Here is a 13,852-nt window from a genome sequence, read left to right on the forward strand (position 1 = left end):
AAAGTTCTAGAGAAATGTGGCTCTAAGTTGTCTAAATTGTCAGTAAGTATAATAAATACAATAACTATAATGAGTTCAATGGACAGATAAGTTTATATATAATATCATCTCAGAAATTCACAAAGTATTTGATACATTAGCATAATAAAGCACTGAGAAGTCCTGCAGTGAAAAGAATGTAGCTCAAAAACTTTGTTTAATTCAATGTTTCCTATATTTATTTGGTTACTGAACCCTATAAATTTGTAATCTAATTTATAAATTATATAATTCCATATCTTGTAGAAGTTACGATTTACAGATAATAAATATTTTGGGAAATACTGCTGTGGGCAGTTGGGAACAGTGAATGGCATTTAGGCAAGGGAATGATGTGATCAGACTTTGTTTTAAAAACAGTGCCTTCTAACACTCTGGGAGGCTGGGAGGCTGAGGCAGGAGGATCACTTGAGCCCAGGAGTTTAAGGTTGCTGTGAGCTAGGCTCATGGCACTCTAGCCCGGACAAGAGAGCAAGACTCTGCCGACCATCCTCCCTCCCCACTCAAAAAATATATATATAATAAAAAGAACACCTTGGCAGTTGTGAGAAGGAGGGATTGGAAAAGAGAAAAATTGAAGGCAGGAAAACCAAAGAAGATTCTGAGGCCCTAGTCGAGGAGACAGCCATGAGCATAGGGAGGCAAGATGGACCCCAGCACATTTTAGGAGCTAGAACTGACAGAATATGCTAGTTTTCAAACATTGGCTCTAGAGCTGTGGCAGCACAACATACCTAAAGAATAAAAGAAAGCTATCAGGAACACACAAGGGGCATGAGGAACTTGACAAACCTATGGTACACTCAGCAGGAAATAACAAATAGAAAAAACTGGTCTATATATGTGGAGACTGATCTGGTCTGAGATATGTATTTCAGAACCCTCAGGATGTGCGCAATAGTTGAAGTCCTGGGAATGAATGAATCACCCCACAGAGCAGTGTCAAGTGGGGACAGTAGAGGCCATGTTGAATCCTAGAATTGGCAACATGAAAAGGAGCAGAGTCAATAAGCAGGAGTTTGAAAAGAGACCATGGAAGAGGAAGCAGGAAAGCCAGAATGGTGGGTTCCAGAATCTAAGGTAGGAGAAAACTCAAAAAAAGATACCATGCTCAAGTTTTTGAATGCTACAAAGGGGATATGGAAGAAAGAAGAAGAAAAAAAAAAACAATGGGCTCACTGGGTTTAGCAACAAAAGGGTCAGCAGTGACCTTAACAAGGGCAGTCTCTGCACAGCACTAGGATTAGGATAGATTGTCGTGCACATGAGGAGGATTGAACTGTAGATGAGCAGGTAGAATGACTGGGTATAACAAACTCTTTCAGGAGTTTACCTGTCTAGCAAAAAAGATCAATAGAATAATTGCCAGAGAAGAATGTGTAGGACTGGAATTTTTTAAAACTGGAAGGGACCTTTAAATCAATGCAGTAGGCATTTATTGATGGTGTACTATTCTAGACACTAGGTTTTACAGAGATAATGAAAAATTTCCATCCCTGCTTTCAAAAAGATCAGAGTGTACCAGGTTAAAGAAATCATAAAGAGATTATTTGATCTTAATTCATTTATGTAAATGTTGGTAAAAAATAATTGCCATATTTTCCATAACCCTGCGGTCCACAAAGAGCCTTTCAACTCTTTGATGGAAAGCGATTTTAGAATTTAAGACAATGTTGGTAGCCCTAAACCAATTATCCAAGATCAAGTATTTGTGCTGTCAGAGAACAAACTGCTTCACATGGTAACGAAACACAGGTTCTTCCAAATGGCATTCAGGCCAGGCCATGTGTTTGTTGGAAGGCAGGAGAAAAGAAATCAGTGGAGAAAGCAAGGAAGGAAGGGAGGGAGGGAGGGAGGGAGGAAGGAAGGAAGGAAGGAAGGAAGGAAGGAAGGAAGGAAGGAAGGAAGGAAGGAAGGAAGGAAGGAAGGAAGGAAGGAAGGAAGGAAGGAAGGAAGGAAGGAAGGAAGGAGGGAAGAGAGGAAATTTAAGGCTATCCCGGCTGATCTAATCACCACAAGTGTTCTAATGTAATGTCATGGAGTCTGGGGCTTAATTTTAGACTAAGATGATAAATACCTTTTGCTATGTTACTAAAACGTTATGCTTTATGGATCTTGATAATTATTGGACATGTGAACTTGGACTCTAAGAAACCTTGAATTTGACTTCTGAATATGCACAAAACCTAGATGTGCAGGATACATCTACTCTATTTAATGCTTCCCTAGACAAAATTTATTTGTGATATTACTCCTTTCTGAAATATTTTCTCCAAAAAATTTAATATATACAATATTAAATACAGCCAAACTAACAGTGGTTTAAATAAGTTGGAAATGCATTTGCCTCTCAAGTGTAAGCTTCCAGGGTTGCTATGGCAGCTTTGCCGTGCTATGCATCTAGACTCTTCTCTGTGGTTGCTTCACTGTTCCCAGGATGTTGCCTTTCTTTGCATGGTCTGAGATGCTGATCACCAAAACCACATCCCAGACAGCAAGATGGAGTAAGAAGTGGTAGAAGGAGAGCATTGCTCTTCAGTTTAATCTCATGATCTGAAAGTCACACATATCACTTCCTTTCACATGCTACAAATGAGAACTTAGTTATTTGGCCACAACTACCGCCAAGGACAATAACAACAGGAGTCTTAAGCTGTGCATCTTACCAAGTTTCCAGCCAGAACCTGGGATCTTGTTACTAAAGGAAGAGGGGGATAGTGAATATTAGGAAATAAGTAACTCTTAACACACACATTTGGCTATGTGTGTGTCGTGTGTGTGTGCGTGAGCCGTGCATACAATGGTGTGCTCCAGCTGATGACAGCAAAATTGCCAGACAGCACTGCACATGCTCAGCAAGAAGCTTAAGGGCACTGACTACCCAAAGGCTCCCAGCTGGGAGCACTCCTCCACGCGATCGTTGGTGGGGTATGTTCAACAAGTGCTGTTTACTCCACTGTAGCTTCTCCTTCTGTTTGTTCATTATTTTGTGTTCTGCCAAGAGTTTTGATCCATATGGTTGACAAAAGATGTGGATAGAAACAATGGAATAATTTCATTCTGAATGTTAAAATGCAGCTCCACGGGGGCTCAAGGCCTCTTGGAAGAAAAATATTTGCATTTCTTTAATGATTAGAGATGTTGAGCATTTTTTCATATATCTGTTGGCCATTTGTATGTCTTTTCTTGGGGGGGGGATGTCTATTTGGGTCTTTGTCCATTTTGTAATATTTTCTTTCTGTCTATTGAGTAGATTGAGCTCCTTATATATTTTACATATCAGCCCCTTATCCAATGTATGATTTGAAAATATTTTCTCCCAATATGTAAGTTGTCTCTTTACTCTGTTAACTGTTTCCTTTGATGTGCAGAAACTTTTTTGTTTGTTTATTAAGACAGGGCTTCACTCTGTCACCTGGGCTAGAGTGTAGTGGCATCATCAAACCTCACTGCAGCCTCAAACCCCTGGACTCAAGCCATCCTCCTGCCTCAGCCTCTCAAGTAGCTAAGACTGCTGGCACATGCCACCATACTTAGCTAATTTTTTTTTAAATTTTTGTGGAGATGGGGTTTTGCTGTTGCCCAGGCCAGTCTTGAATTCTTGGCCTCAAGTGATCCTCTCACCACAGTCTTTCAAAGTGCTAAGATCACAGGCGTGAGCCACCACGCTCAGCCCTCTGCAGAAACTTTTTAGTCTGATGCAATCCCATTTGTCTGTTTTTGTTTCATTGCCTGGGCTTTCAGGGCCATATCCAAGAAATCTCTGCCCATACCAATGTCACAAAGCATTTTCCTGGAGGGCGCTCTTTATAAAATTGAATACAACATTATGAATACAAAATTAGGTACAAAGTCCTTATTCAAAATGGCCTGTGCAAGTGAGGGTCAATGTGCCCTTGAACAACATTTATAGGAAACATGCAAAGACCTGTAAGGACTCTAGGAGATTTGAGGGGATGTGAAGTGCTTTTGAACGTTTGGTGCCAGCTCCCATCTCCATAGGGTCTACATTTTGAGGGCTCCATGTGATTAAGACTGACATTGGACACATTCCCAGGGTGCCATCCTCTGCTCTAAAGAGGGTAGTTTGCTTCAGGACCACTTGGCCCAACATACCTCTTCAAGAGGAATTCTGATAACAGCTCCAGGCCCAAGGCCCAAGAGCGCCCGGTGCTGCTGACTCTGGTACCACAATTCCTCATTCTCTATCCTGCCTCAGACAGTTCTGACCTGTTCCCATCTCAGTATCTCTGCAGTCACCTGCTTCTTGTAGGTCACCCATAAACACATACCAGGAACCTTTGCAGATCAGATAAGCTTCTTGGTCTTCCTATGTCAATCTAAAGCTCTAAGCAGAATAGGGCTTTCTCTTAAAACCAGTTCCCTTATAGATCAAATCAGCTTTATCCACTCCCAGATAAAATCTCCTATTACTATTAAGATATATATAATATCTTCATTTCAAATATCCTAGTGACGAATGGGCAAAATTCTACTACATGTTTTCCACATCATCCTTGATAATGGCCTTGTTAAGCTCTAAGTTTAATAACCCAGGTTTACCTCTCTGCCTCACCTCTTACTGTGTAACCTTGGATGAGTTACTTAACCTCTCTGTGCCTCAATTTCCTAACCTAATAAAGAAAATATTAATAGTCCATACTTTCTAGAATTGTGATAATTAAGTGACATAATGCATAACATGCTGCAAGCTGCTCAATCTCTGGTACACATCGACCCCACAATGAATCCAATGATAACAACAATGATGGTAATGCCACTTCAATGTTTTGTGACTGCCTCCTTGTTGGTCCCAACATTACCAATTTTTTTTGGTGAGAGAGGGAACAGAGTCTCACCCTGTTGCCCAGACTAGAGTGCTGTGGCATCAGCCTAGCTCACAGCAACCTCAAACTCCTGGACCCAAGCAATCCTTTTGCCTCAGCCTCCTGAGTAGCTGGGACTACAGGCATGCGCCACTATGCCCGGCTAATTTTTTCTATATATTTTTAGTTGTCCAGCTAATTTGTTTCTATTTTTAGTAGAGATGGGCCCTCACTCTTGCTCAGGCTGGTCTCAAACTCCTGAGCTCAAATAATCCACCTACCTTGGCCTCCCAGAGTGAGTGCTAGGATTACAGGCATAAGCCACCCCGCCCAGCCAATATTACCAATTTTTGATGTGTAACAAATCACCCCCGAAATATAGTGGCTTAAAACAAAAACATTTATAGCTCGCAGTTTCTGCATACCAGGAATTGGGGAGAAGCTTAGTTTCATGGTTCTGGGTCAAGGTCTTTTATAAGATTTCATTTGAGATGTTGGACAGGGCTGCAGTTAGCTAGAGGCTTGGCTGGCACTGAAGGATCTCCTTCTAAGAAGACTCACTCATATTGTTATTGGCTGCAGGCCTAGGTTCTTCACCATGTGGTCTTCTCTTCAAAGGGCTGCTTAAGTGCCCTCAAGACACGGTTCTTAGCTTCCTCCAGAGTAAGATACACAAGAAAAAGAGCAGGGAATAAACTGGTCAACCACCATCCCTTCTTCTGCCTTATTATTTTTGTTCATTTTTTATTTAAGCAGATTTAGGAGGTATATGTGAGTTTTTTGTTACACATATAAATAGCCTAGTGGAGAAGTCTAAGATTTTAGTATACCCATCACCTGAATAGTGTACATTGTACCCAACAGGTAATTTTTCATGCCCCACTCTCTTCTACCCTCCCCTTTCTGAAACTCCAATGTCACTTTGTACGGCCACGCATATCCATTGCTTAGCTCCCACTTACAAGTGAGAACATATAGTATTTATTTTTTTGTTCCTGGATTACTTCACTTAGAATAATGGCCTCCAATTCCATCCAAGTTGCTATGAAAGACATAATTTCATTCTTTTTATGGCTGAGTAGTATTCCACGGTGTGTGTGTGTGTGTGTGTGTGTGTGTATTTTTTTATCTACTCATCAGTTGGTGGACACTTAGGTTGGCTTCATATCTTTGCAATTGTGAATTGAACTGCAATAAACATATGGGTGTAGGTATCTTTTTTATTAGGTCATTAAATATAAAATGTCTGATTTTGAATAAAAAGCTCAGTTTTTATATCTCAAACAAGAAGAAGTACAATTAATCAAAGTATGTGCCTAAACTATTGACATAATTTTGCCATCTTAGCAACAGCTTGTTTATGCCAGCAGTGAAGAAGCCTGAAGTATGAGTGGTGATGAAATCGCAAAAGTCATTTTTCTTAGCTTGTTGAGAATTGAATATTTTTGCTTGCAAGAAGTGGTCCAAAGCCTGGAAGAAATGATAGTTGGTGCAAGGTGTAGTGAATACGGTGGATGACAGAGAGTTTCCCAATACAGCTTCTGTAATTGAAGTAGCTTTATTTTTTGTGGCAAGTGGTCTTGCAAGAGGATTGCCTGTCTTTATTAACCAATCTCAGCTGCTTAATTGCAAGCATCCTCATCATTTTGTCCAATTGGTTGCAGTAGACATCCACTGTAACATATTGACCAGGTTTCATGAAGCTGTAGTGGATAATGCCAGCACTGGACCACCAAACAGACACCATTAGCTTTTCTTGATGAATATTCAGTTTTGGACTGTGTTTCAGCACTTCATGTTTATCCAACCATTGGGCTAAACACTTAAAATTGTCAAAAAGAATCCATTTTTCACCACACATAACAATACAGTGTCGAAATAGCTCGCCTTTATGCCATGACAAAGGAAGGCAAGCTTTGAGACAATTTTTCTTCTGACACTCTTTAATTCATGTAGTGCCCATCTATTCAGCTTTACCTTGCCCATTTGTTTCCAATGGTCCAATATCATAGGAATAGTAATGTCAAACCTTGCTGCTAATTCGTGCATAGGTTGAGATGGATTCACTTCCACTACAGCTTTCAGCTCATCATTATCCACATTGGTCTCAGGTCAGCTGCGTGGCTCATTTTCAAGATTAAAATAATCAGAATGGAACTTCTCAAACCATCAAGACACTGTGTGTTCATTAGCCACATCTTTCCCAAACACTTCCCAAATAGCTGTCTGTGCTACATTGGTTCCACAATGGAATTCGTATTCAAAAATAACATGAATTTTTTACTAATCCATGGTTTCACAAAAATTGCTCTAAAAAATTTTTTGAAAGATATTCACAAGCCAAAATGTGCATTTTAAAGTGTGAGGATGCACCTGCACAAAAATAAAAGTGTCAAAGTCAAATGTCAGAGATGTCAACTGTCAAACTTAGTACTTAAGGAAATTGGACATTCCATAATTAATAACCTAATATAAAATAACTTATTTTCCTTTGAGTAGATCTCCAGCAGTGGGATTGCTGGATCAAACAGTAGATCTACTTTTAGTTCTACTGTATAATCTCCATACTGTTCTCAATAGAGATTGAACTAATTTATATTCCCACCAAAATATAAGCGTTCCCTTTTCACTACATCCACATCAACACCTATCGTTTTTTGACTTTTTAGTAATGGCCATTTTGACAGAGGTAAGATGGTATCTCATTGTGGTTTTAATTTGCATTTCCCTAATGATTATTGATGTTGAGCATTTTTTCATGTTTGTTGGCCATTTGTATACCTTCTTTAAAAAAATGTCTGTTCATGTCTTTTGCCAAATTTTTAATGGGGTTACTTGGGATTTTTTGCCGATTTGTTTGAATTACTTGTAGATTCTAGATATTAGTCCTTTATCAGATGTATAATTTATGAATATTTTCTTCCATTCTGTAAGCTGTCTGTTTATTCTGTTGATTCTTTTGCTTTACAGAAATTTTTCAGTTAATTAAGTCCCATTTACTTATTTTTGTTTTTGTTATATTTGCTCTTAGGCTTTTAGTCATAAATTCTAGGCCAATGTTCAAAGAGTTCCTCCTGTTTCCTTCTAAAATTTTTATGATGTCAGGTCTTATGTCTAATTCTTTAATCCATCTTGAGTTAATTTTTGTGTATGGTAAGAGGTAGAGATCCGGCCTCATTCTTCTGCTTGTGACTATTCAATTTTCCTGGCATCATTTAGTGAATAGGATGTCTTTCCCCAGTGTATGGTTTTCTCTGCTTTGTCAAAGATTAATTGGTTGTCAGTGTATGGTTTTATTTATGGGTTCTCTATCCTGTTCCATTGATCTATATGTCTACTTTTATATCAATTCCATGCTGTTTGGGTTACTATAGCCTTGTAGTATAATTTGAAGCTGTATAAAGTCATGCCTCCAGGTTTGTTCTTTTTGCTTAGTCTTGCTTTGACTATTCGGGCTCTTTTTTTATTCCATATGAAATTTAGGATTTTTTTTTCTAATTCTGTGAAAAATGACACTGGTATTTTGATGGCAATTGTATTGGACCTGTAAATAATTTTGGACAGTATGGATATATTGACAATATCAGTCCTCCCAGTACATGAACATAAGATGTTTTTTCATTTGCTTGTGTCGTCAATGATTTCTTTCGTCAGTATTTTGTAGTTCTCCTTATAGAAATCATTTTTACTTTCTTGGTTAAGTATAATATATTCTCAGATGTTGCATTTTCTTTGCAGCTATTATAAATCATATGGAGCTCTTGATTTGATTCACAGCTTGACTCTTATCAGTATATAGCAGTACTATTGATTTGTGTACCTTAATTTTATAACCTGAGACTTTACTGGATATTTATTGGTTTTGTTTTTGCGTTGTAGAGAGAGGGTCTCACTATATTGCTCAGGCTGGTCTCAAACTCCTAGGCTCAAGCAATTCTCCTGCCTCAGCCTCCCAAAGTGCTGGGATTACAGGCATGAACCACCATGCCTAGCCAAGTTTGTTTATCAATTCTAGGAGTCTTTTGGAGGAATCTTTAGGGTTTTCTGGATATAAGATCATATTATCAGCAAATAAGAATAGTTTGACCTCTTTTCTGATTTGGATGCCCTTTATTTCTTTCTCTTGCCTGATTGCTTGGGCTAAGACTTCTAGCACTATGTTCAATAAAAGTGGTGAGAGTTGGCATCCTTGTCTTGTTCTAGTTCTTTCAACAGTACCCCATTCAGTATAATGTTTTCTGTGGATTTATCATATATGGTTTTTATTGTTTTGAGATATGCCCCTCTATGCATAATTTGTTAAGAATTTTTATTATGAAAAAGTACTAGATTTTACCAAATGCTTTTTCTACATCTATTCAGATGATAATATGGTTTTTGTTTTGAATTCTGTTTACATGTTTACATTCTGTTAAATGTCTTACACATTTGTTGATTTACATATGTTGAACCATCTTTGCATCCCTGGGATGAAACCCACTTGATGTGCTGTTGGATTCTATTTGCTAGTATTTTGTTGGGTATTTTTGCATCTATGTTCTTGAGGGATATTGATCTGTAGTTTTCTTTTTTTATTGTGTCCTTTCCTGGCTTTGGTATCAGCATAATACTAGCTTCATAGAATGAGTTAGGGAGGCTTCTTCCCTTCTTGATGCTATGGAATAGTTTCAAGGATAGGTAGGATAGGTACAAGCTCTTCTTTGCAGGTCTGATAGAATTTGGCTGTGAATCTGTCTGGTACTGGGCTTTGTTTTGTTGGGATTTTTTTTTTTATGACTGATTCAATCTCACTACCTGATATTGGTCTATTCAGGATTTCTATTTTTTCCTGATTCAGGCTTGGGAGTTTGGGAGTTTTTGTGTTTTTGACAATGTATCCATTTCCTCTTGATTTTTCAGTGTGGTTAGAAACTAGAGGTTTCTACACACATAGAGGTGTTCGTAATAGTCTCAGATGATCTTTTGTATTTCTGTGGTATCACTTTTAATGTCTGCTTTTTCATTTCTGATCAAGCTTTTTTGAATCCTTGCTCTTATTTTCTTGGTCAGTCTAGCTAATAGTCTATCAATTTTGTTTGTCTTTTCAAAGAACCAACTTTTTGTTTCATTGATCCTTTGTAATTTTTTTTTTCAATTTCATTTAGTTCTTCTCTGATCTTTGTTATTTCTTCTCTTCTGCTAGCTTTGGGTTTGGTATGTTCTTGCTTTTTTTGGTTTCCTGAGCTGTGACATTAAGTTGTGAATTTGTGATCTTTCTGTCTTTTTGATGTAGGCCTTTAGTGCTATAAAACTTCCCTCTTAGCATTGCTTTTTCTGCATCCCAGAGATGTAGTAGCTTGTGTTGCCATTGTCATTCAAGTCAAAGAATTTTTTTATTTCTGTTTTGATTTAATCTTTGACCCAAAGACTGTTCAGCAGCAGGTTTTTTAACTTTCATGTATTTGTATAGTTTTGAGAGTTCCTCTTGAAGTTTATTTCTAGTTTTATTCCACCATGTTCTAAGAAGATACACAGTATGATTTCAATTTTTTAAATTTGCTGAGATTTGTTTTGTAGCATAGCATATGATCTATCTCAGAAAATGCTCCATGTGCTGATGAGTAGAATTTATATTCTGCAGTTTTTGAGTAGAATGTTCTGTAAATGTCTGTTATGTCCATTTGTTTCAGAGTCCTGTTTAAGTCTAGTGTTTCTTTGTTGATTTTCTCCCTCAATGATCTTTCTAATTCTGTCAGTGGAGTGTTAAAATCCCCTATTATTTTATGTTACTGTTTATTTCATTTTTAGGTCGAGTAGTATTTTTTTATGAATCTAGGAGCTCTGGTATTGGGTGAATATATATTTAGGATTGTTATATTTTCTTGTTGAATTGATCCCTTTATCATTATATAATGACCGTCTTTGTCTTTTTTCACTGTTGTTAATTTAAAGTCTGTGTTATCTGATATAAGAATAGATAATCCTGCTTGCTTTTTGTTTCCATTTGAGTGGGTATTTTTTTGTACCCAGAGTATATGCTACTTTTTATGAGTTAAATGGATTTCTTGGAGATAGCAGATGTTTGGGTTGTTTTTGTCTACCTATTGCATCAATCTCTGTCTTTTAAGTGGGGCATTTAGACAGTTTACAATCAATGGTGAGATTTATGTCAGGAACAGGAGTCAAAAATATCCCTCAATAAATACAGATGGATAAAGAGATGGACACACATGTGCACCAAAAACAAACATCAACACACTCCAGATAAACCGCATACAGCAGATGCTCTATGTACTGATTATTGGTGGTCTAAGGAACTTTAAAAAGAATGAATCAATTTAATGTATTCTTTTTTGTTTTCTTCATTAGATCCCCTCAGCAGAGTGTGTTTAAGACCAAAAAATGTAACTGATTCATTGAGCACCTACATTAATGCTAATTATATTAGGGTAAGTAAATAAACACAAATTTCTTTCTGGTGACTTACTGTTTGGAATTGTTATTTTTATTGTTTTCCTATAGTATATTTCCTAGAGTATATTAAGTTTGGTTTAACTTGGTAACTAGCAAAGTTTTATTTTTTATTTTTGTCTTAGTCACAATCAACATTGGTAGTGAATTCTTTATAATGAGTCTTCCTTCATTGTGGGCCCTTGGCTATAGCAACCTATATGCACACTCTACTGGGGAGTAGGCATTACAACTCTTAATACCCTATGGTATCCTTAACTTGCTAGAAAAACAGCATGTTAATTGTGGTGATAGAATCAATGAAGCTGCCATAGTCTGTCTTGCAGTTATTTTATTCTGCAGCTCTTTCACCTAAACTTTTATGCAAGGTATAAACTTAAAAGCCAATATTTTTGTCTCTTTACTCCAAATAGGGCTACAGTGGCAAAGAGAAAGCATTCATTGCCACACAGGGCCCTATGATCAACACCGTGAATGATTTCTGGCAGATGGTTTGGCAGGAAGACAGTCCCGTGATTGTTATGATCACAAAACTCAAAGAAAAAAATGAGGTATGATGTTCAACCAATTTTTGAAAGTTATACATGTTCTGTTGCTATAGAAGGGATATTAAATAAGTAAAATTGCTGTGGACTTATGACATATTTGTTTAAGATGGAAACTTTAGGACATTTAAATGCTAGGTCACTTTATACACCCATAAATTGGTAATTGTTATTATTTTATGAATGGCAACTTTCTTTCAGATAAGTCAGTATACTTGGCATACACATATGTAATTTGTACCCACATATCTCAGTAAGAAAATAAGAGGCCACAAATTGTCACCCTAATTTATAGGCAGGGAAATAAACTGTTCATTCATATCCCAAGTAATTTTTGATCATGTGCTATATGACAGGTACTATTCTAGTTGTTGGTGATATAATAGTAAACAATATGTACCAAGATCTATGACCTTGGTAGATTTTAATTTTCTAGTGAGGGACAAAAAAAACAATAAACATAATAAATTTATAAATAATATAGAATATTAAAAGAGAAATCCTATTTTTAAAAAGTAGAGCAGGGTAAGGGGTTTAGGTATGCTGGGTGTTGGTGGGAGGGGATGCATGGGCTGCAGTATTAAGTAGAGTGGGCTAGATGAGTCTCATTAAGAAAGTGAAATTTGAAGAAAGATATGAAAGAAGTTACAAAAATCAATCAACTTTCTCAATATCTGCATAATAAGGAATCCAAGAGAAACAAAATTAGACTCCATCTTAATAGAATAATAAGTGAAAACTTCCTAAGTCTTAGAAGAGATGTGGATATCCAGATCTATAAATCTCAAAGGAGTCCATGTAGATTCAATCAAAAGAGGTCTTCCTCAAAGCACATTATAATCAAACTGTCATAAGTCAAAGACAAAGAGAGATTTCTAAAAGGAGCAAAAAAAAAAAAAAAAAAAACCAAACATTAAGTCACATATAAAGGCATCCCATTAGACTGTCAGCAGATTTCTCAGAAGAAACTTTGTAGGCTAGAAGAGAATGGGATGATATAGTCCAAGTGTCAAGAGAATAAAAAGAGCCATCAAGAATACTATGCCCAACAAAGCTATCTTTCAGAAATGAAGGAGAAATATTATAAGTCTTTCCCAGTTAAGAAAAAACTAAGAGAATTCATCACCACAAGACTGACCTTACAAGAAATGCTCAAAGGAATCGTTCAAACAAAAGCAAAAGGATGATAACTACTAACATGAAAATATATGGAAATATAAACCTCATGGGTAGAGGTAAATTCATAATCAAATTCAGAATACTATATATAACCTTTTAGATCTCCAGAATAAGGTTAAAAATTAAAATTGTCAAGGATAACTATATCTACAATCAGTTTTTAAGGAACCCACAATATCAAAAGATCTAAATTAAGACAAAAAATGATAAATTGTGGGAGAAGGAGAGAAAAAGTCTAGAGTATTTGAATTTGACCACACTTGAGTTGTTATCAGCTACAATAGTTTATTCCAACCATAATATTTTCATGTAAACACCAGAGTAACCAAAAAGAAAAATAGTACAGCAGATACACAAATGATAAAAAGAAATTAATCAAAGCTTATCACTACAGAAAACTAACAAGCCACAAAGGGAAACAATAAGAGAGGTAAAAAGAAACAAAGTATATAAAAATCAACCACAAAACAACAAAATGGCAGGAGCGAGTTCTTACCTTTCAATAATTACATTAAATGGAAAAGGATTATATGCTTCAGTGAAAATACAAAAAGTGATTGAATGGATAAAAAATAATACCCAACTATATGCTGCCCACAAGAAACTCGCTTTACCTGTAAAGACATAGACTGAAAGTGAAGGATTAAAAAATAATATTCTAAGCAAATGGAAACCAAAACAGAGTAGAAGTAGTTATATAAAATAGACCTTAAAAAAATGAAGTCAAAATCCATAAAACAAGAAAAAGAAGGTCATTATATGATGATAAAGAAGTCAATTCACCAAGAGAACATAACAATTACAAATATATGT

General features: G+C 36.6%; 1 protein-coding gene across 3 annotated transcripts in view; it reads left to right on the forward strand.

Moving 5' to 3' along the window:
- PTPRR (protein tyrosine phosphatase receptor type R) overlaps positions 1-13,852 on the forward strand; it is a 264,986-nt gene that overhangs the window by 211,294 nt on the left and 39,840 nt on the right. For all 3 annotated transcript variants that reach the window (XM_020287986.2, XM_012788751.3, XM_076007167.1), the window contains 2 exons: positions 11,214-11,293; positions 11,729-11,866. In XM_020287986.2, the coding sequence (XP_020143575.1) occupies positions 11,214-11,293; positions 11,729-11,866 (218 nt within the window). The remainder of the gene's footprint in view (positions 1-11,213; positions 11,294-11,728; positions 11,867-13,852) is intronic.

This window comes from Microcebus murinus, chromosome 10 (genome assembly GCF_040939455.1).
Source record: "Microcebus murinus isolate Inina chromosome 10, M.murinus_Inina_mat1.0, whole genome shotgun sequence".
Lineage (NCBI taxonomy): Eukaryota > Metazoa > Chordata > Mammalia > Primates > Cheirogaleidae > Microcebus > Microcebus murinus.